This window comes from Fusarium fujikuroi, chromosome FFUJ_chr04 (genome assembly GCF_900079805.1).
Source record: "Fusarium fujikuroi IMI 58289 draft genome, chromosome FFUJ_chr04".
Classification (NCBI taxonomy): Eukaryota; Fungi; Ascomycota; class Sordariomycetes; order Hypocreales; family Nectriaceae; genus Fusarium; species Fusarium fujikuroi.
The window spans coordinates 1548182-1575040 of NC_036625.1; the positions used below are offsets into that span (position 1 = coordinate 1548182).

General features: G+C 49.8%; 11 protein-coding genes; 4 read left to right on the forward strand and 7 right to left on the reverse strand.

The window, feature by feature from the left end:
• Nucleotides 1–244: 244 nt before the first annotated feature.
• FFUJ_13479 (probable heat-shock protein hsp60) lies at nt 245–4167 on the reverse strand (the record flags this gene model as incomplete). XM_023576169.1 has 7 exons in its annotated part: nt 245–385; nt 453–501; nt 570–643; nt 708–891; nt 2301–3813; nt 3866–4007; nt 4063–4167. 7 exons carry the CDS (start codon nt 4165–4167, stop codon nt 245–247), a joined length of 2208 nt encoding a protein of 735 aa, XP_023429360.1.
• Nucleotides 4168–5273: 1106 nt separating this feature from the next.
• Nucleotides 5274–6860, reverse strand: FFUJ_13480 (uncharacterized protein; the record flags this gene model as incomplete). The annotated part of the gene is made up of 1 exon (XM_023576170.1): nt 5274–6860. The coding sequence occupies one exon, from the start codon at nt 6858–6860 to the stop codon at nt 5274–5276; it is 1587 nt and encodes a 528-aa protein (XP_023429361.1).
• A 937-nt stretch (nt 6861–7797) lies between these two features.
• Nucleotides 7798–8377, reverse strand: FFUJ_13481 (uncharacterized protein; the record flags this gene model as incomplete). XM_023576171.1 has 4 exons in its annotated part: nt 7798–7823; nt 7875–8149; nt 8203–8255; nt 8306–8377. The coding sequence occupies 4 exons, from the start codon at nt 8375–8377 to the stop codon at nt 7798–7800; spliced, it is 426 nt and encodes a 141-aa protein (XP_023429362.1).
• Nucleotides 8378–9441: 1064 nt separating this feature from the next.
• FFUJ_13482 (uncharacterized protein) lies at nt 9442–9876 on the reverse strand (the record flags this gene model as incomplete). The annotated part of the gene is made up of 1 exon (XM_023576172.1): nt 9442–9876. One exon carries the CDS (start codon nt 9874–9876, stop codon nt 9442–9444), a length of 435 nt encoding a protein of 144 aa, XP_023429363.1.
• A 776-nt stretch (nt 9877–10652) lies between these two features.
• FFUJ_13483 (uncharacterized protein) lies at nt 10653–11193 on the reverse strand (the record flags this gene model as incomplete). XM_023576174.1 has 2 exons in its annotated part: nt 10653–10955; nt 11050–11193. 2 exons carry the CDS (start codon nt 11191–11193, stop codon nt 10653–10655), a joined length of 447 nt encoding a protein of 148 aa, XP_023429364.1.
• Nucleotides 11194–12084: 891 nt separating this feature from the next.
• On the reverse strand, nt 12085–12902 carry FFUJ_13484 (uncharacterized protein; the record flags this gene model as incomplete). XM_023576175.1 has 2 exons in its annotated part: nt 12085–12771; nt 12831–12902. 2 exons carry the CDS (start codon nt 12900–12902, stop codon nt 12085–12087), a joined length of 759 nt encoding a protein of 252 aa, XP_023429365.1.
• A 3060-nt stretch (nt 12903–15962) lies between these two features.
• FFUJ_13485 (uncharacterized protein) lies at nt 15963–17367 on the forward strand (the record flags this gene model as incomplete). XM_023576176.1 has 2 exons in its annotated part: nt 15963–16117; nt 16386–17367. The coding sequence occupies 2 exons, from the start codon at nt 15963–15965 to the stop codon at nt 17365–17367; spliced, it is 1137 nt and encodes a 378-aa protein (XP_023429366.1).
• Nucleotides 17368–18020: 653 nt separating this feature from the next.
• On the forward strand, nt 18021–19552 carry FFUJ_13486 (uncharacterized protein; the record flags this gene model as incomplete). XM_023576177.1 has 5 exons in its annotated part: nt 18021–18182; nt 18401–18657; nt 18868–19128; nt 19198–19458; nt 19513–19552. The coding sequence occupies 5 exons, from the start codon at nt 18021–18023 to the stop codon at nt 19550–19552; spliced, it is 981 nt and encodes a 326-aa protein (XP_023429367.1).
• A 923-nt stretch (nt 19553–20475) lies between these two features.
• Nucleotides 20476–21133, forward strand: FFUJ_13487 (uncharacterized protein; the record flags this gene model as incomplete). XM_023576178.1 has 3 exons in its annotated part: nt 20476–20636; nt 20749–21018; nt 21070–21133. 3 exons carry the CDS (start codon nt 20476–20478, stop codon nt 21131–21133), a joined length of 495 nt encoding a protein of 164 aa, XP_023429368.1.
• A 990-nt stretch (nt 21134–22123) lies between these two features.
• On the reverse strand, nt 22124–23260 carry FFUJ_13488 (related to ubiquitin fusion degradation protein; the record flags this gene model as incomplete). XM_023576179.1 has 2 exons in its annotated part: nt 22124–22939; nt 22991–23260. 2 exons carry the CDS (start codon nt 23258–23260, stop codon nt 22124–22126), a joined length of 1086 nt encoding a protein of 361 aa, XP_023429369.1.
• Nucleotides 23261–24127: 867 nt separating this feature from the next.
• Nucleotides 24128–25528, forward strand: FFUJ_13489 (uncharacterized protein; the record flags this gene model as incomplete). The annotated part of the gene is made up of 1 exon (XM_023576180.1): nt 24128–25528. One exon carries the CDS (start codon nt 24128–24130, stop codon nt 25526–25528), a length of 1401 nt encoding a protein of 466 aa, XP_023429370.1.
• Between the last annotated feature and the right edge of the window lie 1331 nt (nt 25529–26859).

A 26859-nucleotide genomic window follows, 5' to 3' on the forward strand; every position in this document is an offset into this window, starting at 1 on the left:
TGTCGGCAATTGTGCGAATTCAGGTCTCGCCCCCAGAAGCAAACTCGCTGGTTTGCGTCCCTGGAGGAAACGAAACATCTCATGGTCTCCACGCGTTTGTTCCACCCCCTCACTATGCACTCCTACTCATTTGCTTGTTTTGGTGTCTCAACTCTTGAAACAGCCATAGGTATGTTCAAATTCCATGTCCACCCGCTTCTATATGGGAGCGCGGGCGGCGATTGGGTAGTCGGTGACAGCGCGCTTAAACAGCAAGACCCTTGCTGACGGTCTTGAGGATGGAGTCGTATTCGATGTCATCAGTGTCGTTGGCCTGGAGCTCGGTGGCAATGCCAGTGAGCGATCGCTTAAGAGCCTCCTTGGAGGAAGCGTAGATCATCTTGGGCTGCAGTTGGGTGTTAGTGGGTGCCCGAAGGAGACGCGTTGCCAAGCAATATCGCTTATCGACGTACCTGGATACCGGCATCATCGGGAGACCAGGCGATGAAGGTGATCTTGTTTCTGTCCGATTGTCAGCAATTTGGGGGTATTGAATTGGGCCACGTGCAGGCCGGGAGAGGACTGCATACCGGATACCATCGCCGGAGGCCAGGCTGTACTCGAAGTCGTAGACGGCGTAACGGGGACCCTTGCCAACAGCGCCCTACAAGAGATGTTAGAATTGGTGACTCGGCCTCATTCTACGTTTGTCGGATTGGCGGGCATACAGTTCGGCTCTTGGAGGTAGCGTTGACGAGCTTCTCACGGAAGTCCTCCCAGTCACTGTTGTCGGAGGCGTGCTCGACAACGATCTCCTTGTAGTCGTCGGAGAGCTTGTAGACGATGTACTTGTACTTCTTGCTAAGCTTCAGGTCGTTGAAGGCAGTTATGCAGTCCTGCGAAACGGTGGCACTGTATTTCGAAAAAGAAAAGCTCAACGTTAGCGCCGTTGTCTCAAATAATGCTGTCTAGGTAGCTGTTGCGTGTTTGTGCCCCGCGCCAGGCGTCATAATCATGGTCGAGGGGGAGGGGAGATGAGCAGCCAAGCGAGGCTCAGCCGCGGGGAAGTGAGGATTTAATGGGCGCGCGAGGGTCAAATAGCTGAAGAAGAGAGCTGCAAGACGAACCCGGATTGAGACTGTGGATTATCATTAGATTCAGGGTATTTTTGGCGGCTTTATAGGGAAGCTTACCATGATTGCGGTCTACGTCAGGAGACGGGATGTTTAGGATGAGGGGTGGACGGGCTGGCGGGGAGCTCTGAGTTAGCTATAGACCTCAAGTACAGGGTGTAAGAGGATGAAATTGTGGTTGAGGGTGGAGGAGAGCAAGAGGCTCTCGGCGTACGTACAGAGTGGATTGAAGTGTAGGAGAGAAAATCGACAGTCTCACGATGTAGAGCGAAGCGAAGCAAAAGGACAAAGTCGATGGAAACGGGCGTGAGAGTGAGTGGGTTGTATCTCTTGGGTTAGTTCGGTTTAGGCGGTAGAAAGAGAGAATTGCCTTGTATTGTCCCATAGAAAGGCGGGGCCGTTGCGGGAGAAACTTGAGTCGAGTCTCCCCTCTCTTGGGTACCTACTCTTCTCCTCTTGGTCTTGGTGGGGGGTTGCCTGTAAGGATAGCTTCACGTGACTGGGCAAGAGTGTATGTCAGTAGAACATCGCCTAGGTACAGGCAGGTGAGTAATTAGGTACTGATCTAGTTGAATACGACATGACTTATACTGATATATTCCATGGTTTGTATTTACACCAGACTCTTGTCTTGTGTGGGTTGGTATGTAACAGTATCTCTCACTTACGAAACCGTCTATTGTTGGCATCTGTTCTTGAGACCGCGAGACTCACCCTTGTCGTAACTCGTCATCTCTTGTCTGTTCACGCAACAAACCCCCTACCCTGTCTCGGCGACTCGGAGCTTGCCTTACACAAGAGACCCCATTGTAAACAATCAATTCTCTCCATCAATATAGACATATTGACATTTTGCTAGCACTACCAATGTGAAGTCACATACAAGATAAGAAACCAGGTGTTTCAATGTCTTTCATTCTTGCCTCTCTTTTTAACTTTTAGTATCTCATATCTTTTCATGCTAATGCTACAATCAATGCTATAATACATGGCTTTCGAAATCTAGCCTGAAAATCCGTAAGGGGTATGAAGACAAATGTCGTGGTCCGACAACCGATAGAGAGGAGATGAGCTTGCAAGACCACTTTACCCGTCCCAAGATAACACGCAAACCATGGTGCGCCATTCATCCGTCCAGCTTTTTTAGTGATACAGCACAACATAAAGTCATATCATTCCGTCTTTTACATCATACCTCCCATACCGCCCATTCCTCCCATGCCACCCATGCCGCCCATAGGAGGACCACCAGCTCCCTTCTCCTCGGGGGCATCAACGATGGCAACCTCAGTGGTGCCCAGAAGAGAGGCAACACCGCTAGCATCGATGAGACCAGTGCGGACGACCTTGAAGGGGTCAAGGATACCGGCGTTGATCATGTCAACGTACTCGCCCTTGGAGCTATCGAAACCCTTGTTGAAGTCACCAGCGTGCTCGTCAGTGAGCTTACCGACAACGACGGAGCTCTCAAGACCGGCGTTCTCGATGATGGTTCGGGCAGGGCGTGTAATGGCGTTCTTGACGATGCTGACTCCGAGCTGCTGGTCGAAGTTGGCAGTAGGAACCTCGTTAAGAGCGTGGGCTGAGGCCTTGATAAGAGCAGTACCACCACCGGGTAGGATACCCTCCTCAACGGCGGCACGGGTGGCGTTCAGGGCATCGACGAATCGGTCCTTCTTCTCGCCGACCTCAACCTCGGAGGAGCCACCAACCTTGATGACGGCAACACCACCAGAGAGCTTAGCAAGACGCTCCTGGAGCTTCTCCTTCTCATACTCAGAGGTGGTAGGGTCAGCAATGACGCCACGGATCTGCTCGCATCGCTGAGCAATGGCGTCCTTGCTGCCGCTGCCGTTCAGGACAATGGTGTCCTCCTTTGTGATAGTGATAGAACCGGTAGAGCCGAGCATGTCAGGGGTGGCCTTGTCAAGCTTGATATCAAGCTCATCAGTGAAGACAGTACCGTCGGTGAGGATAGCAAGATCGCCGAGGATGGACTTGCGGTTGTCACCGAAGCCGGGGGCCTTGACAGCGGCAACCTGGAGCTGGCCACGGAGCTTGTTCAGAATGCAAACAGCGAGAGCCTCACCCTCAATGTCCTCAGCAATGATGACAAGAGGTCGTCGCTGCTGTGTAGAGACCTCAAGAGCAGGGATGATGTCCTGAACAGCAGAGATCTTCTTCTCAGAGAGAAGAATGAGAGGGTTCTCAAACTCGACCTTCTGGGACTTGGTATCGGTGATAAAGTAGGGGGAGACGAAGCCACGGTCGAATCGCATACCCTCGGTGACTTCGAGCTCATCGGCAACGGTCTTGCCCTCCTTGCAGGTGATGACACCCTCCTTGCCGACCTTCTCCATGGCGTTGGCAATCATCTGGCCGATGTGGACATCACCGTTGGCGGAGATGGTAGCGACCTGAGCGATCTCAGCGCTGGTGGTAATATCACGCTTGTTCTTCTGGAGGAACTCGACGACGGCCTCAACAGCAGCCTGGATACCGCGGCGGAGGTCCATAGGGTTGCAGCCAGCGGCGACGTTCTTGACGGTCTCGGAGAAGATAGCACGGGCGAGAACAGTAGCGGTGGTGGTACCGTCACCAGCAACCTCGTTGGTCTTGGAAGCAACATCTTGGAGGAGCTTAGCACCGAGGTTCTCGAACTTGTCCTTGAGGCTGACAGCGCGGGCAACGGTCACACCATCTGTAATAAGTTAGTTGAAAGCCTGGGAATGGTCAATGAGGCTCCTACGAACCCTTGGTGATCTTGGGAGATCCAAAGCTGGACTCAATGAGGACGTTTCGGCCCTTAGGACCGAGGGTAGTAGCAACCGCCTTAGCGAGGGTATCGACACCAGCGAGGAGGGCAGCACGGCCCTCAACACCGAACTTGAGCTCCTATACAGTGATTAGCATACAATTGGAATCTTGTGACGCCGTAGTATCAGCATACCTTGTGAGCAAATCGGACCTGCTGGCTGAGGCTGCCGGCTCGGTACTTGGTAGCCGCTGAGGAGAGGACGGAAGCCCGAGCCCGGGTGCTCAATGCGCGCTGCATGATTGTGGAATTAGGAAGGGGTATATGGGGAGAATTACAAGCAAAGGAGAAAAAAGAGAAACGCTCGTGAGGAATTCGACCTGGGGATGTAGGACGGACGACTCAGAATCAGATTCAGAGGAGGAGAGGGTTAGAGTGAGGGAGACGAAAGGTTGATATGATGGCGACTGAGAAGCTCTCAAAAAAATGGAATCGTCCCCGTCGCTCGGAGTGTCGGTCTCGGCAAAACCCAGCTGCGAGGCTAGCCCTGATACGTACTAGCGCCGCCGGCCAACGATTTCTACACCTTTCCAACGACGTCTGTGAGACTCGCTGCTAAATGCCCTGGAAGGCCTGAAGATGGGGCATTCGAAGGCCTGGAACTCCTATTACCGGCGCCGTAGCCGAGGACGCTATACAGAACTGGCTTTTGACGGATCACGAGCGGCTTTCGATCTCCAGACCGAGACTCTTTTGCTCCACGGTGAACGACTCCACTGCCCGATGTTGCATGACAAATGGCCCATCTGGGGTTCGCTCGTTTTCCATGGGGCTCAACGGTGTAAGCTGGCTGGATAGATCAAGTGAAGATGCCGAGACTGTGTTTACACGATTTGTGTCATTAGATGCCCTATACTCATGAGATGACTGGCACTAGATAATACAACATTCAGAGATAGCAGTAGTAGTACTCGACATGGTCACATCTAACTCTATAATGTCTTCCAATCGTTCAATTTGGCGAGGAATATCGGATTGACTAACCCAGACAGAAACCCCAAGCTAAAGACGCCACAAGGGCAGCGACTTAATACCTTCAGATTGGGGAGATCGAAACTGACGTGGGCAGTGAATAGTTGAAGTCAAGAAACAACCGTGATGTTGACAAGTGTCACATGAGTCATCATCGCATTGGATATACCATATAACCTCCATAAGACAACCGAGTCTTGATTAAGACTAATCAAAATGCGAAAGCAATCGAAGTTCTATTTGAGTACAGCAAACTCAATGAGCAAAGCAAGTGTCAATCAGACCTTGTCACTACATACTTCAAACTGATCAAATGTATTCCATCCCAAGACAGTGAGGTCTGCCACTACTCTGTTGCTCGTCCCTCCAGTCATTCACGAAGAGATGCGCTGGCGCTTGAACTTGCGCACCATACGGTAGAGGGATGATCGCTCACTTCGTTCGGCCCTAGCGGAATCAACAGCGACGGCCTTCTTTTCCTGCGCCTCTTCAACCGGAGCGCTGATGGTTTTGGCATCTGGCTGCGGGTTGGCGATAGCCATCTGCTGGATTTGAAGAGCTTGCTCAATGAGCTCGCGAGCTTGTTTCTGGGAAGCTTCCTCTACAGCGCATCGGATGGTCTCAGGGAGTTGCTTCGACAAGTCGACGAAAAGCTGGTTGGCAGAAGCGAGGGTCTGGGCGGTAGCCTGGTTGTTATAGATCTGAGGCTCAATAAGGTTACTCAAGTGAGTGACAGAAGCATTCATGACTTTGTTTTGCTGCTCTAGAGTGTCGGCCTGCTTCTTGAAGAAACGGCTCTGTTCCCGAAGGCTAGCCTTGTGATTCAGAAACATGCTGTGCTGCTGCAGGAAGAGGTCATTCTGCTGACCTGCATGTAACTGGAAGAGTCTGTTTTGCTCCTGAGTCTGGTGCTGAAAGACATCGGTCTGGTGCCGGAAGACATCAGTTTGCTGTCGCAGGAGACCGCTCTGCTGTTGAACAAGACTGTTTTGTTGCTCGGTCTGTCGCTGGAACATGTTGTTCTGCTGTTGAAGGAGGCCGCTTTGCTGCTGGACAAGTCCATCGGTCTGTCGTTGGAACATGTCATTCTGCTGCTGCAGAAGGGCAGTCTGCTCTTGGAAGACCTCGCCTTGTTTCTTGAGATTAGAAACGTTCATGCGGAGGGGTCCAGTGGCATCGGAGATGCCCTGCTCGATAGTATGCTCGACCATAGAGCACATGTCATCGTGAGGGTCGATGAAGTCTTGCTGAGTAGGGTTGGTGACCTCACGACGCTGGAGTATGGTATTACTAGCGTTGTAGTATCGCTTCTCAGCTTCCACAGCTTGGAGGTAGTGGTCAACTCGACGAGCGACTTCTTGGTCAGTCTCACGCTTGAGAGATGCCTGACGGACCTGGATGCCGAGTGCAACTTGTTCGCGGAAGTGGATGTATGACTGAGGAGCAGGGGCAAGTTGGTTACCACGAAGGCGTCGAAGATAGATGAGCGAATTGTAGTCTTCAGCAACAGCATTGGCATCGAGAGTAGACTCGTTGGTAGGAGGAAATTCTCCATTGCGTCTGGCTTCAGCAACTTGGAGGGACATCACCTGGAGCTGACCAAAGCTATAGACCTGGCCGTTACGCATGGTAAACGCAGAGGTAGAGTTCCAGTTGTTGTAAGGGTAGTTTGGAGTCTCGGGCCGGGAGAGGAAAGCCTCAATAGGCGACTCGGGGGGAGTGCTGTCCATGCTTGAGATGCTACGCTTGGTGGAGATGCCACGCCCGACGGAGCTAATAGTCTCAGCCGTGGTGCCGCTCTCACTGGGAGCGGTCTTGCGATTGGCAACCATCTTCTCAAGATTCGCGACAACAGGAGACATGGGCTCATAATCAGGCATTGTCATCTCAGCATCAAACTCGGAATCGCCGTCCTCAAAAGTGAAAGAGAGCGGAGTACGGGCTGTAGTAGGACCCAACATGATGAAGATTTGTCGAATAGCAAGTAGCGAAGCTCAGAAGATGAAGCAGAAGTGTTGTGTGCTTTGGTATAAGCAAAGGTTGAGGTGAGTGTGCCTTGAGAGAATGAGCTTGAGGTAGCAGAAGAAGAGCACTTTACTTACAGAAAGAGAATCAACACTCAATTTGTCTTGAGTCTTTCAAGAATAATCAGAAAGGAACGAAGCCTGCGATGGAGTTCGCTGTTGCAGAGAGATTAGTGTTGGAGGAAGAGTGAGAACTAATGGTGAGTGTGGAAGAGGGAAGAGAAGAGGCATGATCCCCCTCATGAGCGTAGAGGAGACCATGCATGTCCCCATTCACTAATTGACGGTCCCAACTGCAATAGGAAATTCTGGCAGAATTACTATTGTTCAATTGATGCTCAAGTGTGACAATAGGAGGTGCATTTATGGAGTGGGGCTTGAAGCCGTCACTGGCAATGCCTGGCAGACGGCGGGAAATGTAAAGTCGGGCTCTATCAGTGGCTTTAAGGATGCAAGGAATTTAATTGAATGTAATGTTCAATCGAATGTTATTTCTGGTGAGTACCTGATATCGTGCTTACGATTTGGCAGCTGAGGCTAGGTAGAAGAAACAGATGTGGATGGGACGGATGCTCATCCACCCTTGATACCAAAAGGCATTGCAAGCTCAAGTCACTGCTAAGAGGCGAATATACGAGTGTGTATAATTGAGTGTGATCATGTGAATTTGAAAGCACAGATTCGTTTCTTTCGTTGTTACTTGCATCTCTTGAGACTATCCTCGATCCATGTTCCTGATACCCCAACTTTGTGCATACGCTGTCACATCCTAATCAGATATCTAGCTGTCCATGAGATCGGCCGGACAAAACCCATGCTGATGCTACTGTTCCAAATGTTCATATCACCATGCACTGGGTAGTTGGATCTGGGCTTAAGAACCATCGGAAGCGGGCGCATCTATCGTCGAGGTTAGTAAACTACCGTGACCGAAACATCGAGGACACATACCAGAGAGCGAGCCAGTAGAATCAGCCGATTCCTTCTCCTCTTCTTTCTTGACCTTGCTCTTGTTGGTAGGGGTCTTGGGCTTCACATCTTCATCGTCTTCAGACTCCTCCTTCTTGGCCTTGCGAGGAGTGGCTCGCTTCTTGGCACTTCCGGCGCCCTCGGCCTTGGCCTTGCGCTTGGGAGTTGAGGGGGCAGAGTCGGCCCCATTGCTGTTGGCGAGAGCGCCAGGACGGCTGATGCCGTGGGCCTTGAGCATTCGCTCGTATCGCTTCTGACTGTTGCGTCGTGGGTTAGTGTTGATGATGGGGGAAGGGGGAGGGTGACTTACGCAGCGGCCTTGGAAACGATGCTGAGCTCCTCGGCAACAGCCTGGAAGTCAGGCTTGGTTTGTTAGCAGAGCAACATGAGACAAAAGATGGATCTGGACTTACTCGACCGTTGCTGGTATGTCCGATGCAGGACACAAGGAACTTGACCTGATCTGCAGGCTCTTGCTTGGACATCGTGGCGGTTGTTTAGGCTATGAGAGTGAGCGATGAGTCCGGGATGAATCCAAGTTAAAGGGTCAAGGCGAAGAACAGATGAAGGGTTTGTAAACTTACAGTGTTTGAGACTGATGTGGTCGTCTAGTGTTGTGGTGCGGTTGAGGTGCGATGATCAAAGGCACAAAACTCAGATGGTGAGAGATTGAAAGAAATTATTCGGGGGAGACGAGACAAGACGAGCCTATGTTTGTTTGGAGTAAACAGAGCAGGGAGAAAAGCAGAGAGGGACTAGAGGGCGGATGTGGCAGCAGGCAACGCTTATTTTGGGCAAATATCAACATCAGACGAAGCGGCACCAACCAAACAGCACAAGGAATACTGTTTGTGCATTAGCCGGGCAACTAAGCCCTGTGGAACAGACAATTCATATATGGAACTCAGTTATGAACAACTGAAGCTCGTCTATGCCGGAGCTGTGCCCACTTGACAGTGTCGCCAGCTGCCAGGTTGATTCCCTGGCTTAAACACCATCCAAGGATCAATACTGCATATGGCCATTGCTACAGACTTTATTTTGCATAGTAAGTATACTGAGGCTTCCTTAAGGAGATTGGTCTATGAATATAGAAACGATAGATCAATCGTAAAAAATAGCAATATTCAGGGGTAGGCCAATGTGGTAACTCATGGAGAACAAGCCCAGGCCAGCGATAATATTGCCCACAAGATATGAATGAAAATTACCCGGAATTTTAGCTCGCTCTGCCATGCCAATTATGGTCTGAGAAGATTCCATCCCAGCTTTTGATGTTGCAGTGCCAATCTACCTCTCGTCCACTCTCCCGCCCGCCCAAGAAGAGTGGATGAGATTTTACTCTACAGATTCTGATCAAGCCCCGAAATCACATTGTAGCCCGATATTAATTAGATATGTCTCAATGTCTCAATTTCATTTCAGTAGTGCCTCCAGATATTGACTAGCCAGATCCTTTCAGTAACACCGCTAGACGTATTATGAGGTTCTCATGAATCTTCCGGGCATAGTCGGCAATACGATGTCCTTGCTCCCATCATTTCGTCCATTAGTTGGTGTCATCGTCCTCAGTCTCAGCCTTGATCTCCTTCTTCTCCTCCGACTGAGCTTCCTCCTTGATTTCCTCGTCATCCTCATCGACCTTCTTAGCAGATTTCTTGGAGGGGCTGCGAGTAGCGTTGGTCTTTCTGGGCTTTCTAACGGCAGCAGGAGACTTTCTCGGGCTAGAGGTCGAGGCAGAGGACTTGCGGGGACTGGGACCAGCTCCAGCGCCATCGCTACGCCAGCCATGACGGACGGACATCTGACGGAAGCGCTCTTTGGCGCACTTGGCATCCTTCAGGCTGACAGTGTTGGCAACAGCATCCCAATCGGCGTCAGGCTTTTGCGTCATATTGTCGAAGATCGCCTTGATGAATCGGAGCTCACCATCAGTGAGGCCGATGGGGGAGCCATCCTGGTCGGTACTCTTCTTGGGAGGCATGATGATTGATCTGTGGTGAGGTTAGAGATGATCATGAGGATAAAATAATTAGAAAAGCGACATACTTGTTGAATGTTTGGAAGATGTTGTTTGTGGAAAGTGTCAAGCTTGTCAAGCAATGAAAGTTGCTTGCTGCGTGTTGGCAGAGGAGTGTGGTGGAGGAGGAAAGGTCGGGAGGGAGAGGGTGGGACCGTGGGTTTAAATATTGGTTGACTACAGTGAAAGTCCCAGGGCTTTGGCAAGCCTATATGTGCAATAGTTAGGACAATGGGGTGAAATTTGGCGAGTTGGGTCGGTGAAGTGAATGAGACAATAGCTTGCAGTGTCAGGGCACATGCAACGAGAACAGGCAGTGAGAAGGGCCGAAGTCCAAATCTCGCACACTACCTAGGTACGCACAAAAGAGAATGGATAAGTCGGGGTCCCGTTGAGTGTATCTATGCATTCCAGCCAGCAGATTCATCTTTAACACCGCATGATATCTTCATTTGAGCTCGGGACCTCCAGCCTGACACTCATCAACTGCCAGTCGGGTTGTAAGGATATATCACTGCAACTTATTTAAGGCGAGTCACTAATGCTTGCAACTAATTTTAGATGTGCTAGAATTGCGACTTCATTCTGTTGTCGTGATACTTGGCTTTGCGGTATGATGTTGCCATAGCTAAGTCCTCAGATCTTATATCCACTCTGAATTCCCCAACTCCGACTATGAGCAACCATAACGGATCGTAGTATGGATCTGAAAAGCCCGAAACATTCTCTCAGTTGTGGAATTACTGTTGGAAGAAGGGGAAGTTGGCGGGGTCGATGTCATCGTCCCCGAGGTCTTCTTTCTCTGGAGTCTTTTCCATCTCACGGTCCTCAGCCTTGATTCCGGCCTTGACCAGCTCGTCTTCATCTTCATCGCGCAGGAGGACAGCCTCAGCCTCTTTCTTGACCTTTGATTTGCCCTTGCCGCTTCGGGGAGTCTTGGCGACTCGAGCACCAGCGGTCTTCTTGGGAGTCACAGGACCGCGGCTGGGAGCAGTAGTCTCAGTAGAGATTCCGAGCTTACGCTTAACCTGGCCGAAGCGAACCTGTGATTCTTGAGTCAGTATACGAAAACAGATGACAGATTTGATCATGAGATGAATGCGGCGGCATGGGCAGAGGAGGAGGATGGCAACTCACCTTGGCGACATCGGCATTCTTGAATCCAGCCTCAGAGGCGACAGCGTTCCAGTCAACATCAGCCTTGTTTCGAGTGTGCTTGACAATGCTGAAGAAAAGCATAGCTTCGGCGGCAGTGGGCTCTTTCTTATTGTTGTCGGCCATGGTAGCGTCGTGCTGTGAATAGCATTAGTCTGATAACTATAGGTACCTCAGGTAAGTGTCAGGTATTCCATACCGTTGTTTTGAAAGTGAAAGGGGGTGTGTTTGGTTGTTGGGTGTTAAACAAAATGGACAAGGTACAAAGTAAGGCTGGTGTGGAGGAGATGAATCTATGCGCGGAGGAGTGACGCGAATTTATGCCTAGATCTTAGGGAAGAAGAAATCAGAAATTTAGAGAAGTCTAGGAGCTTCAGTAAATATGCTATCAGTGCTGCGATATAAAGGATAAGTTGAAAGAGCTAGTAGGTACACCAAATAACTGCAGCGCATTACAATGGCCGGAACTTGCTCCTGAGACTGAAGCCTATGGTTCTCTTATCACTGTAGTTGTGCTGTTAGTGAGGTTTGTCTGTGTTTGGCACTGCTTCTGAAGATCTATGCCGCTACCAAGTGTTAGTCAGATGAACCAGCTTCTGCCAAATCAGAACTGCAATATCACACTTGTATGTAGCTGGAACGGTCAATACAATATGAGTGTGGGCACATGCTGTGTAGGAATCGATAAATGATTCTCTCAATTAGACTGTGAGTAAAAGTGCTAGTGTATAACTTCCAGAGCAATATATAAGTTTCAGTAAAGCAGGCTTCCAGTAACTGGCATTCTTTTCATCCTTAAATTGATGTTGATCCTGGTAGAGACTTATGATAAACGTCTCTCCTGGATCAAAGTTGGAAATTGTGTAAAGCAGAACCCTGACAGAAGGACATAGGAAAAGCAACCATATCGAAGAAGCAATTGTCATTAATTCATAAATCAAACGCAGTCTAGCAAATCACCATTTTGTACACAAGCAACCCTCTATCCGTGGGGTTTCCATGCTTTCAGTGTGGGTATTAAAAAGAAGTGTCGTTGAAATGGTCAGGCCATTCAGAGCCGCAATCTGGCATGGGAGGAGCGCCATTGAGATCAAGGGCAGCTGGGCTCTGTGCATCGCCGAGAGCCGAGTTGTAAGATGTCTCATTGCAGGCGGCGTCAAACGTATGAAAATGGGACTGCCCCATGGTCATGAAGTCATGCATCGCTGGTTGGGCCATGAAGTCAGGGGGACAATCCATCGAAGGACCAAATCCATTCCGCTGTCTGGTGTCTTCGAGTGAAGCAGGGTTTATGGAGAGGCCTTGTTGCATATCATCACTGCAAGGGGTGAGGAATCGAGAACTGCAACCAAAGTCGTCCAAGTTGTCGTTGAGGAAAGGGGAGGAGGTAGATGCGGGAGAGAACTGTGCCATGTATGCATGTTGGTTCTGTTCTTGCTTGATGATAGGGCTCTGGCGAACCTTGGCATAAGATGAGACGCTCGAACCTGACTCAGAATTGCCGATACTGTTCTTCTTGGGTTGTTGGGTCTTCCTTGCCTTGGTCACACGAGACTTGTCTGTAGGGTCGACAGGACGAGTTCTCTTCTGTGGTTGAGTTCCAAGGACGGTGGTCTTGAAACGAGCAAAGCGCATCCTCGCAGCATGTCCATTTGTGATGGGTTCGATGAGAACAGGGTCTTGAGCGACTTGGTTCCAGTCGATCTGGGGTTGCCGCCGTTAGGAGGAGAAGCAGAGCAACGTTCAAAGTAGGATAAACTCACGTCTTTAAGGTTCTTCTGGTTCAAGATGGCCAGAAGAAACCGGGCCATGGCGTTCTCGCTATTGGGAGCCATCGTTGATAGACTTGATTGGTGTCAAGGGGAGAGGGGGAGAGGAAGTGGCGTGTAGCGGCGGAGATAAGGCTGTCGAGGAGGCAGAATGAGGAGAAGTGGAAGGAAGTATATATAGATTAAAACATGAAGTGGAAACTTTAGGCAGCTTTGGTTGATGGATGCCTTAGGTGAGCGTGAATTAGCTTTTCGGGATGAGTATATTGACCGAAAACGAGGCAGTGCGTTTTCAGATCAAGACTTGATTCGATGGAGTCACTGTAATCGTGAAACCTAATGTCGTAAATTCGATAAGAGGGAATCGGCAAGGCTGAGGCGCACTCAGATACAGATCGAGTGGACGAAAAGAGTTATTGATGAGTGGGTGATAAACGATGTGGCAGACGTTGAGGGTTTTCTAGCCAACGAGGCGGACGAGGCGAGAATACAACAGGTCAAGATAGTGGTCTCGGCGGGAAACCCGTCGTTGAAGAGGAGGGTCAGCTGAGCGACGAGTCTTTTATGAATGTATGTAGCGTATGGATTGCCTTTTGAGTACAAAGTTTGGAGTGTTGATGAAGAATGTGGATGGCACGATGCAAAGGTGATGTGGCACGAGGGCACAAAGAGGCAAGCGGAGGAGGGAAGAGATGGAAAGAAGGAAAACAGGAAGGGATCCGTATTATATGTAGGTAGGTAGTGCCAAACTACAGTACCTATGAGTCGTCTGGGCTGTCTGCTAAGATCCAATCCAACCTAAATGTGATGCCACACACACCAACTTACATCCATATACATACACCTACACACCTCCTGTCCCGTCTCTGTGGGGGAATAAAACCAGGCAGATACAGGGGGCGCCGAGCATCCCCGTACAGGCACAGCATGGATCGTGCAATGTGCCGTAATGCGCTGCGCAAGCCATTGAGAGAAAATGTCTGAGAATGCTACGATCCATGATGCAGACGATGCTCCATAGTTGCCTATTCCTCCTGTCGGGTCCAGGCGATCCCTCCCGTTGATGGAAATTGGGGCGCGGTCTGCGCGAACACCGCGTAAAGTGGTTGATCGACCCCCCGCTACACCCACTAAATTTGAGTCTAAGACCGCCGGGCCCCAGCGCACCATGGCCCCTGTCTCCAGGGCAGGGTGTGCTGCAACCACTACAGCTCACGGTGCCGCAGGTCCCATGGAAGAATTACTTCCTGATGAGATCTCAAAAGGAGAAAAGAATACGTGATTGATCAATTGAGACAGTGGCATGCTCACTCTCAATTTGAGTTCATTTGAGACTGGAATGTAAAAGTTTAAGTGGTTTTGCTCAAAACCGGTCTAGCTGATCTTCCCCTCTTTCTTCACTCTTTTAATTCTCGTAAGCTGAAGGTTAGTAGCCAGCCAGCGGCAATTGACAAGAGCAAGTTTTCTAAATAGGCACATCAAGACAAGCTAAAGCATACTCGAGCAGGGATTGCAAGCCTAGGAATGGGTGAAACCACAAAGTGTGACTCATTGCGCGGGTCACCGACGAATAGTTAATAGCACATTGGGCATACAGCATGCAACAACGCAGGGGGAAAACCGCGGAGGACCAGGTTGGGCGACTTGGCGATCCATGGCGATAGATATCCTGTTCAGATGGCCTCGTGGTATTTGACAGGCAAATATCCAATTGGTTGGGGGAATGAATTGAGCTTGAGCTCAAGCTTATGGGTGTGCAGCAAGCTCAAACTGGATGCAAGTTTGAGCAGACTGACTACCTAGGCACTTTACTTGTGATGAGACGAGAGACATCAGAAAGAGCAAGGATCGGGGTCTCGAGGCTCAAGAATGAAAGAAATTGCAGCATGCAGCCGATCCGCCGAGGTTTGCTTTGCCTGTTTGGCTCTTGACGCTCAGCTGAGGGGTGTAGCCTAGAAAAAAGTTGATGGTCGCAATCCGTCACGGTTACAATGAAAAGCAGCAATTCAACAACCGCGAGAGCTTTGGGAGTCGGGAAAATTCTCGAGTATATAAAAAACAGCTGAAACAATCGTATTTGACAATTATGAAAGCTTTCATGGTCGTGTAGAGCTCTCGAGTCAATGTCTGGTCGTTATGGAGGGCATGAGATGAAGTGGGTGGGAGACGCGACGGGCGCGCAGTTGGTGGGACCTTGCTCAGACTCATCAGGACAGGAAATGGGAACGAAAGCACGTGAGGCGACCTCGTAGCCCGTCTCCACTTCAAGTCATCTTTTCTTGTTCCCCCCTGAAATCCCTTGCTTCACTTTGTGGCGCAGATTGGCGGGTCCCCTCTGCCACTCCGTTACGGATACATCCATAGCAGCCAGATGATCTAACGTTGAGCTGGACTAATCCTCTTTCGGTAACCGTTTGTTTACGTTGGCATCAATGGGGTTGTCAACGAGATTTGCTGGTCTTTCTTATATTAGGTAGGCTACGTATAGATAGAGATCCTAAGTTTTCTTATCTCTCTTTGCTTTACCATCGCCAACCACAGAACAACCTTTGATATGCATACATTTTTTGCTTGTCGTTGTCAATCTCAAAAGCTGATTCAGTTTATCATTTTGAGTTGGTGTGAAACTGAGGTATGTACATTGCAACGACATAGGTACAAGTCACGATGCTGTCTGCCAAGAGAAAGGATTATTGCCAGGCAACGTGGGACTCGGCATTGTACAAATCTAGGCGAACAATCGAAAAAGCAAACATTCATAGACGCCTACCTAGACAGAACATCTAGGAAAAGCAAAAGCTCTCGAGTTCATCATCCAATGAATCTCGAATGATAAGGGAAGGTCTCGACTCGGAAACAATATTCATCCGGATCCCGAAGTGCCCTTTGTTCTCTTCCCCGGGCAATGTATGCCAAGAAGACGGGAAGCTTGGACCATCATTATCCCCCCCAACCTCGCGCCTCAGCGGGCTCCCCTTCCCTTAGCAATTTCTACCTACACTATCAATTTTCCCATTGATCCAGCCGTTACCTTAACAGCGTCTAACCATCTACAGTCGCGTTGCCGCCTTGTAACCCATCACTCTTTGTCACGTCGACAATTGCTCTACTTCCGTTGAATTCAGCATGAATAGTAAAAATTGGAATGACAGAGCTGACAAAGACTTGTTCTTTACTATTCTCTCCGTCAAAAACATTGGCGTCATAAGCGGCTCAGAATGGACCACCATTGGTAACCATATGAGAAGTCTGGGCTATGGCTTCACCAATGAAGGCTGCCGGTGAGTACTTGGCTTTACTACTGTCATACTTGCCTGCCTATCTATACGCATTTGCTTTTCCATTCTTCACATCGTTATCATCATTTGCTTATCACCATGTATAATTCGTGCTGGTGGTCGTTACGCGTCAAGTTGGCTTATACCTGAGTCGCCCGTTTACATCCACTTATGATCACACAACACAATACTTAGCTCACCTCATATATACAAATAACCCTACCAAACTCTGTCCAACTTCTCAAATAACACAGCACTAACACGTATCTAGTCAACATTTTCAGGGGCTTCGCAGAGCTCAGAATAAGGCAGAGACAGCGGGACCTAACGGCGATATTGTACGTAGGAATGATCCGACAATGAATCCGATCACCCGTCGTCCCGGCCCTGGGAGAGGCCGGCCTAGGAAACAGCCTCCTGTTCCTGTTCCAGGAGCTGGAGAAATCCCTACCGATCAGCCTATGCCAGTTGGTATCGTTCCTGGGCCCAACCCCGTACCTCCTTACCCCCACCCGCATCCCCAGACAGTCCAATCTTATGGTGTTCCTCCTGGTAATCATCAAGATGGCGCTCATCTACCAGCTCAACCTGCTGCACAGCCTGACAACATCTCTCCCGCGATTCCTACTCAACAAGCTCCTCCCCCCAGCAACGTACCTCATGTTCAGGGCCCGATAACTTACCCAAGTCCCCCTCGTGCCCCTGACACTCCTCAGGCGCCTGCTCATCTTCATCCCCTTCAGCATGCACAATCCGGTCAAACTGGCCAACAGCCTCAGCCCGAACAGCAACCTCCCCTTGACCAACAGCTCCAGTCAGAGTTTCAACCTCAACCAGATCAACAAGACGAAGCCGAACAGGTTTCACAGCCAACTGCACAGCCTCAGCCAGAGCAGGAAAACTCAACTGAATACCAATCCCAGGATGTTTCCCAGGAAGCACCTCGGGAGGCTCGTGAAGCAACCGATGCAAGCGCTGCATCTCAACATGCACCAGTTGGGCAGAACGACGCGGACTCTCAAGCTGCTTTGACCTCGGAGCCACTGCAACATCCCAACGAGGATATCGATGCTGATGGCGACGCCGATGCTGACGCTGATGCTGACGGCGAAGCGGATATCGATAATGATGAGCCGGCCGCTAAGCGGCCACGGTTAAGTTCGCCTGAACCCCCTAAGGATACCGATATGGATGATGAAGCTGTCTTGGCCCTGGCGGCTCATAATGGGTCGACAGACTTTGCTTCCGAGTAAGTTTTGTGTCAATGTTACCATTAATGATCTGCCAACTAATCCCCTTCAGTTTTGCTACTTATGGTGAGGCATAGCAACCGGCTTTGCTTGTAGAATAACATTGATACCACGGGCATTGGCGTTAAAGATGAGGGATTTCTTAAATGGCCTTTGCGTTTGCAAGGGATGGGATAGAAATGAGCGAGCGAGGACTGTGTTTTTGCAGAAAGAACATTCTTGGTGCGTGTATAATATGAAAGAAAAGGAGCTGAGATTCGGCTGGCAGAAGAAAGAGCTGGAGTCTCTTGACCGAGAGCGTACATCATTTCTCTTGATTAGGTATGTCGAAAGTTTAGTTGTAGATAGGACAGTAGCAATGCCAAACTTGCTAGAGTGTTTCTATTGTCACTCAAATCCGCAGTGCGAGGCAGTGCCCGAGATGCAGGTTTCGAGTCACTGCAGTGATGCTCATGCTGGAACAATGACAACTGCTACTTTCAGAGTATCTTTGCGCTGTAAGTTTCATTGTTCTCGTTGGAGGTATAAATTCATCTCGTGATCGGCTCTACGCAGCTTTCCTCTCTTTCCACCACCATCAACCTCGACATCTGGACTCCCATCCACATCTTAAACCTCAATTCTACCAAATCAATCGACGAGAAACGATCCTCAACATGCCTGGAAAAGCGAGCGATTGGGACAACGCCGACTTCCTTCTTGACCTCGTCGTTGGCCTCTACACTGGCGCTCAGGTCAGCGGGGGCTTGACTCCTCCGGTCAAGTCGTCTATTGAAGAGTATATCAAGGGGCGCGGATATACCACCTCTTTTGACGCCGTGCGGTAGGTGCTGACATTTCTTTGATCTTTCGTTTGCGTTTCTGCTTAGATTTTGATCATTGAACTATCTTGTTGCTGTGCTGCGCTTGGGCAAAGTCAGAGTGATTCACTTGGAGGTTATGCGACGCTATTCACATTTTTGTGCAAACATGGCCTCACTTTTCACTCCTCTATTCTAAGCCTTAGGGCTAAGTGAATACAAATATCCTCACGAAGATATCATCTTCTCAACTTCTCAACAACACTGAGCAAACTGCGTTCTTGCTCATCAACATCCTCATAACCCCCCTTCTCCATCCTTTCCCTATCATCGTCGCCATGGCCAAGCGTCAAGTCATGCAGTGGGATGCCAACGTCCACGAAGACATCCTGATCAGTCTCTTTCAACACATCAAGCCAAGTGCTGAAGACTGGAGCAACGTCATGGGTGATCTTCAGCAAAAGGGCTACACCTTCACTGAGGGCGCTCTTCGGTACGATTTCTGGCTCCGGCCTCTTTTTCCCGTTGCATATTGGTCACTGTTGTTTTCCCATCCCCCACTTTCATTCATCTCAGCTTCCCCTCTCTTCTAACCTCTTCATCCTTTCTCTCATTTCTCCTTCTCCTTTCCCACATTTCAGAGAACTCTACTCTGAAACCCTTCTCATCTCTTCCTGTCTCTTCATCCAACATCTGGCATCAGTAATTCTCTGCCCAAACAAACAAACAAACAAACACATAAACCCCTCCCCTTCATCAAACCGTCCATCAACACCATCGTCATGGCTCCCCGCGCTGCTGCTGCTGCTGGGGCTGGTAAACCCACTCGAGGCTGGGATGCTGCCTCACATGAGGACCTCCTCCTCGCTCTTCTCGAAGAGATCAAGCCGAACAAGGCTGACCTTACCAACGTCGCCGCCAAGATGCGCAGCAAGGGTTACTCCTATTCCTATGACGCGATCAAGTACTCGACTTTCTTCTGTCTTTTGCGCACAGTTTTAAAGGTCAGCTGCTAACATATTTGTCTTTGTAGCCAGCACGTCCAGAAGCTGCGCAAGAACCGCGACACCACCGCCATCCAGAACTCTGGCGGCTCCGAGAATGGTACTCCCCGCAAGCGCGCTCCCGGCTCCAAGACGCCCGCCAAGCGCACTCCATCCAAGCGCAAGGCCACTAATTCGGCTTCTGTCGTCGACGAGGACGAGGATCTTGAGGACGAGAAGATGCAGCTGAAGATGGAGACTGACGACATGGGGGAGGAACTCATGTCTCCCAAGGGCGCAAAGCGCACCAAGTACGTTGGAATTCACCAAGTCAACTTCCAGGTTCCGTGCTAACTGTCTTATAGGTCCGAGCCCGAGGACGAGGTCACCGTTGGTGAGGTCTAGGTCCGAGTTTCTTCTACAAGGTGAGTTGATGTCCTAATGCTTTCACATATGTTCTCAGCTAATGGATCAACAGGCTAGCTTCCACGGTCGAGGGGTTCAAAAGTTGAATCTTCGACGGATGATGAACATTGGAGTGGTTGTCAACAGGGTCATGCCTATCGCAGAGAAATAGGGGTAAAACTAGGCTAGGATGGTTTCCATGTGCCTTGGATGTTACGATGAGAGCTTTGCCATTTGAGGGCAATATTACGAGCATGTCTCTGCGATGAATTGAAAGATGCCACCTGTCCTTTTTCTTTTCCCCCCCTTTTTTTGTGCACAAGTATCATAAAGTGTTGATGTGCATGTCCCGAGCATCTACACTTTTACTGGGTATTCGTCAAGGCCTCCCCGATGTTCACTAATAGTTCTACGATTTATGGCTAAGCACATATGGCATACTTACAAGCTGTTTCTAATCAATGCCTGTCGAGTACTCTCCTTGTTTGATCCCGATTCTCGTGACCAGTGCCATGGGATGCTTACAATTTGGACTCTACTGTATATGTAATATTTGTAGATACGCAAGTTGCGAAATCCTCTAGATATATCAGTATAAGAATGATCTTAACTGCGTGGCTGTGTTGGCGTCGTCGGCCATTCTGTTACTACGCAGAGGAATCAAGCGCTTCCACCAGTTGCAGGGCCACAAGCAGCCTATACCCCCTAAGATATCTCTCTTTTCCATTCACTGAGACTTTTCCACCCTCTCGCTTTTTCCCATTGACTGTTCAGAATCGCTCTTTTTCTTCCATCCATCACTCTTCCATCTTTCCCCTCCACACTTTTCATCCACTCCTCTTCTTCTTACATGCTGCATCTCTATCCCTCAACCCTAGGGCAACATCCTTTACTCTACATCAAACATTCTCCCACCTACTGCAATGCCTCCCTCTGAGAAGAAGTGGGACGCCAACGCCGAGCGTGACCTGTGCGTCGCAGTGATCATGGGTGCTCAAGATGGTGAGCGCATGCGCTTCAACTGGCCAAAGGTCCATGCCTCGATGGCAGCCCTTGGTTATTCCTTCACCAAGGACGCCATCTCGTAAGTCTCACTATTCTCTCTCATATCTTTACCATGCTGTCTTTCCTTTCGGGTTCTTGAGCCTCCCATCCCATAGCCATATTCATCCCGTCCAGATACTTACCAGCAACAGTCAGCATTTCAGCAAGTCCATCATGCGCGACTTCAAGGGTCGACATGGCGATCCTGCCAACAGCACCCCTACTGCTACACCAAAGAAGGCTACCACTCGCCGCAAGCGATCTACTCCTGCTAAGAAGAAGATCGAGATGTTGGACGAGGAGGACGATGATGCGGAGACCATGGTCGGATCTCCTGTCCATAAGAAGATGAAGCACAAGGATGAGGACGATAAAGAGGATCTCAAGACATCCGTTGGTATCCAGGGCAAGCCTGGGGGCAGGTATGTTCGACTAGCACGCATGTCCTAACAAAAATACTGATCTACTCATAGCCTTTCTCCTGCTGAGAAGGAAGCCAAGTTTGAGAACTGGCTTGCCAACGTTGGCGGTGCTTAGACACTGCTGCAACTCTATCATGAAAGGACAGATATCTAGAGGGTCGATAATATCGAGGCTTTAGATGCTATTGCTAGGGGGCGAGATAATAGGAGCGGTTTACAGCCTCGGATAACTGGATTGATAGCCCTCGCAACATGAAGTTCACTTTGTTTCCCTACTGCGCATCTCGCCTGTGCACAGACAAGCCCCATGTAATATGCCAGTCATCTTCTGCTTCTCGTAAAGGCTTCTCACGTAGGAATCCTCGTTGCGACTTTCTGTTTGGCGATGCTCACTGGCTGTCCATTCATAGTCACTCTTTTCTCCAATCCAATCGCTTCTTCAAAAGTTTCCTGTTTACGTGACTTTCGGGGATGTAAGGCCAATTCTTTCTATACTCAAGTTCTGAAAGCTTCAGATGTTCAATCAAAAGTACCATGTATTTGTCTTACGCAAAGTCACTTCATGAAGGATAGCTATCCGATTTCTTACATAGCCTGATAGACTGTGTTTGAGACTAATGTTTGTCTGTCATTTCTTTTTTTCGAGAATCTGAATGCACGTAGTCTTTGAAGTTCATCATGTGGGTTTTGAGAACGGCAGTGAAATAGTCACACGACTCCGGGTGCCTTGGGGCTCGCGATTCATGTATCAATATGGCATGTTCTGCATGGTTTTTAGTGTCTCCGTCTCTCATACCGTATCCTTTTCGTTTCTCGTCTGCGAGTGAGTGCCAGAAGACAGAGATCAAAAGAGGTTGTTCAATAAAAAGAAAAAGAGCAGCGGGTAATCATTTACCGTAAGTCAAACATCTTGAGGTGTAAATTCATGACTCTAATCACACGAGACTTGCATCTTACGCGTGTTTATGCTTCTTCATTCGTGTTGACATCCGTCACTCACATGGGCATCAGTGACAGACTACCTAACCCAGTATAAGTTGAACCAAGCTCTAAATCACGTTGCCTACCACCCAAACGCCAGTCCAATTCGTTGCATTGTCCTTGTTCATCGTGGCCGTCGACCGTCGAGTCTATTTCCTTCGCTCGTACCCTTCTTCTCGGGGGCCTTGGTCTTGTCGTCTCCTTCTCCCTTTCTTTTAACGGCACCCCGAAGTGTCTGGCCTTGGCCAGCAAAGTGAGGCCTGTTGGCGTTCTCCTTCTCCTCTTCCTTATCGGCGTCCGTCTTGACTGGCTTAATCTCGTATCCGAAGAAAAGCTTGTTAGGTGGTAGACGTAGAGCTGCCGGAGCACCATCGCGCCTCCTAGGCATTCCTGGAATCTCCACCGTAGGAACTGGAGTAGCTGGCTTGGGTGTTGGAGCCTTGCTTCCCTTCTTGGCAAGCTTTTGACCCTCTCCAAGGAAGTTTGTCACATTGCTTGTCACTGATGGAGCAATGGCGCTGTAGTTGATGGCTTGCGCCATGGTTCCTTGGTTGTGTAGCAGGCCTCCATCAGGAACACCACCTCGTGTGCTTCTTGGGGTGCTGGTTCCGCTCTGGCGCTCAGGTTCGACGTAGCCGACTGGAGGCGCGAATTCTACTGACACGTCGGTTTCGATCATACTGACTCCCATCTTGTCCGTCTCGGGCTTGACGTCGAGAACGGCCACATCATAGACTTCATCATTGTAGGCGAAATTGAAGACATCACCCTTGGTAAGGGTGGCAAAATTGCGGAAAGCCTTCTCCAGCACTGCCTTGGGATCACTAATCTCAAGGAAGTTGACGGATTGAGGCTGTAGCTTGACCATCTTGGCCAGCTCCAATGATGTGGTACGGACCTGGATCATGTCACCAACGTCCATCCCAAGAGTTTCCATCATCTAGTGAGTGTTAGTAACAAGACCTTTCAATAATACAGAGTCGCCCCATACCCATTGAGGAATGTATGCTCGGCCCTCCTCCGCAATAAACTCCAGCACACCCGCATGGGAGTGTCTGCCTTTCTCTCCGTTGATCAGCTCCATGAGCAAAGGCCACTGCACATGGAGCTTTGACACCTTGTCGAGAGCGGATGGTGGTAAAATGATCTTGGAGCCGTAGTTGAGTTCTGGTCGTTCAGCTCCGGGGGCCATGACTAGAGGATAGCATCGGTAGTACTCGTCAAACCGTTGCACAATGGGTCGTCGTCCGTGGCGGGCCATGTTGTAGAGGTGGTCGGGGTTAGCGGGATCAAACCCACCGCCGAAGCCTGAATACTATATACCTCTTAGTGAACCAAATCATAAGGCGGGGCAGGATAGCTTACCATGGCGACAATAGTTTGGTGGTACGCAGTCGATTTAGAGATCTCGGAGGTGCAGGACTTGAAGAAGATATAGGCGGTCAGGAAGTAAATCGGCTGCCTTGAAAATATGCTCTGTTTTCTCACGCAGCTGACAAGAACCGTGTGTCTTAAGTATTCAGAGCGAGAAGGGCGGTGATTCACAGTTGCGAGGTTGAAATGTTTACAGGATGAGCTTCCATCAATGTTCGTTGAAGGTCCAAAGCCACAGGTAACGTGGGGCGTATGGAGGCTACAAAGGCAGCTCTTGATGACGCAGTTTGGTTTGTCAGGGACACGGGCAAGGACACTACGGGGTAGGTAGGTACTCCGTAGTACAGTGCTATACTAGTTTGATAAGGCACCTCGCTTGTTTTTAAAACATTTAATTCCAAACTCAATAAGACTCTAACAAGCAGTTAAACACATATAATACTGGATTTAAAGCCGTGTTATTGCGTACTGGGGATTATCTTTTTCAGCCGGGTACTTGACAAGTTAGACAAGGCACTGAATGTCCTCCTAGGTTCAGGTACCTGTCAACTAACATCAGCTCAGTGGAGCTGATTGCCCCAACCAGAATAGCGAGTCCTGGAACCCATGCTCAGAAGTTTAAAACATACATATAAGCTCTATCAAGCTTTCTTCATTATTTCACTTTGCGTTTCCAATTCAAGCAATCCTCACTTTGACACTACCGAGCCAATTCTCATATTCTTTGCATTCAACGACTCAATCAATAGTGGCCATGGCGTCTCGATATTCGGCAGCGCGCCCGAAGCGGGACGGCGAGAACTTTGCGCGTACCCATCACAACGAAGACGGCGGCGATTCTAAAAGAGTCAAGTTTGACGTGCGAAATCCCTCCACGCTTGCGCCTGACGCGCGCGAAGAAGATGCTATTCTCGATGCCGATGTCATTGGTGTATCTGGAGCTACGAAGCGTGGAGCTGTCAACATCGATGGTTATGATAGTGATTCAGATAACGAAACCTTCAATGCACGCGCCGAGAATCGTAAGCGAGGGAAAGTCGACCTTCTTGCACAGCTCGATAATTACGACGCCACCAATCCTGACCCTGCAGCTCCGGGTACTGCGGCTGGTGATGATGACGACGATGACATGTTTGCTGCGGACGATGCTGATGGGGAAAAAGAGGTTCCCGAGGAGGGAGACTTCGATAAGAATGGTCGCAAGAAGGACAGAGTCCGATTCCTAGATGCGGATAAAATCGAGGGCGTGGAGAACACCAGCAGAGACAAGGGGGGCATCCGGCTCGACGATGAAAGCAGCGACGACGAGGCAGATGTAGACCTAGCCATACAAGAAGAGGGCATCGATGAAGAGGTCGGCGCTGGTGGTCTCAAGAAGAACGCCCCCAAAGTCGAAGCATTTAACCTGAAGCAAGAAATGGAAGAGGGTCAATTCGACCAAGATGGCAACTACGTTCGCAAAGGTGGCGACCCTGATGCCGTGCACGACAACTGGTTGGAAGGTCTCAGCAAGAAGGAGATGAGAAAGGCAGCCGCCGCGCATGAGAAGCGCGAGGCTGAGGCACGAAAGCAGCGCCTAGAGGACGACGAGGTCCTCGTGTCAGATTTGCTCAAGACTCTGATACTCAATCTCGAGCGCGCTGAGACGCCACTCGAGGCTCTAGCCCGACTCGGCAAAAAGCAAACAAAGCCCAAAAAGATCCCGAAGTGGAAGCTCAAGAAGATGAATAAGGGTGCTGAAGGCATGGAGGTTGATGGCGGTGAGAACATTGAGGATGTGGAGCAAAAGAAGATCAAGGCATCGATTGATGCCATCACAGAAGCTGCAGATAAGCTGTTAAGCCGGGATCATGAGGAGATTTACGAACAAGAGAGAGAGCTCCTCGTCCGAGAATATCGCAAGGAGACAGGAGAGGATTGGGTGGAGCCAGAAGCTTCACAAACAAACCAGGATGAGCAGGCAGCGGTGAAGCCGGGAACAATGTGGGAGTTCCGATGGATAGATGGACGCGATGGAAACGACAGTCAAGGGCCATATGACGGGGCCACAATGAAGGCGTGGAAGGATGCTGGGTACTTCCCAGAGGGCGCGGTCGAGTTCCGAGCGGTTAAGGAGGGCCACGAGTGGTCTTTACATGTCAATGCTTTTGAGTGAAGGCATTACAACGGGATGGGATATCAGCCGAGAAACAAACTTAAGGTAGTGCGGGCTGAACAGATATCTGGTGTGGTCCGGCCCTTGTCTCTATCGCAGAATGATTGGCAACGAGCGAGTCCCAGCTCAAAAGGGCACCTGCAGCGGTCTTTCCCATGTTCCGGAGATGGACATCCGCTGGCTCATGTTCTTGTGTATGGATGCTCTTACAACCAGTCATATGTGTACAGGGCCAAGAACAAAACGGGCTGTAAGTGGGCGTTCCAACCCGGACATGATGGTGAGTGGATCCCGTTTCACGTCAAGTACTTACAGCATGCATGGGAAAGAATGCATAGCACAGATAGCTTCGGGTCTGTGGCTCCGAATCTGAAGACAATATTGAAAATCAAGTTATCTTAGATGGCCACTTTATCTGCACCTTGGTCCTAGGAAGTGGGCGAAGATCATGAGGACCCGACAAGGCTTGGCCGCTGACTGGGATAGGTTTCCATAAAGGTCAATGGTCGAGAATCATGATGGTGCATGATGGTGCCGCGGGAAGATGACGAAAGAGGGAAGCTAAATGCCAAACAAAAAAAAAGACCATCAAAGGGTTGGAAAGACCCAGGATAGATGGACATGGTAGGGCATAATGTGGCAGTTCGTTCCTGGGGATCCCGAAGTGCGCCGGGAACGGGTGAGGCCGGGCGAGTGGAATCTCGAAAAAGAGGCTGAAAAGCCGGGGCAGGGAGTATGGAGTAAGATAATGGAGACATCTGGGGAGAATGATGGGGTTGTATGGGGTTATACGGAGGGACGGACGAGGTTGGAACCTACCATGCGCCCTGGCATGCGAGGCTTGAGCCGATCCAAGCCCGTGATCCCGTGATGCTCCGGTACGTGGAGCGGGAGCCGGGGCGGCAGCCGTAGCCGAACGGTCAAGCACCGAGGGAGCAGGAGGTTGACTCCCGGAGACGAACGGGCTAGATCGGAGGAGCAGGGATTGTTCGGGAATGATGTATGTCAGAAGTCGCATCTCAGTATGTAAGTGAATTGTAGGGGTTCGGGATCTATTCGACGACGAGTTTTCGTACGTAACATGATGAGAGTCTATGTGGGCTTGGCCTTGAAATCATGTCGATCAAGGTATCTCGGCATTGGTATTATCAGTAGTATTGGGTGATTCGAGTAATGCTAGAAGGATCGATATCATGAACTGATATTGCAATGCGTATGTATGTATGTACATGTATGTTAGGATGTGCTGAACTGTATGTAGCTAGTCCAGGTCCAGGTCAGATTAGCACTGGATTCGCTCAAGGATCATGGTGGAGGATATGAAAAGACAG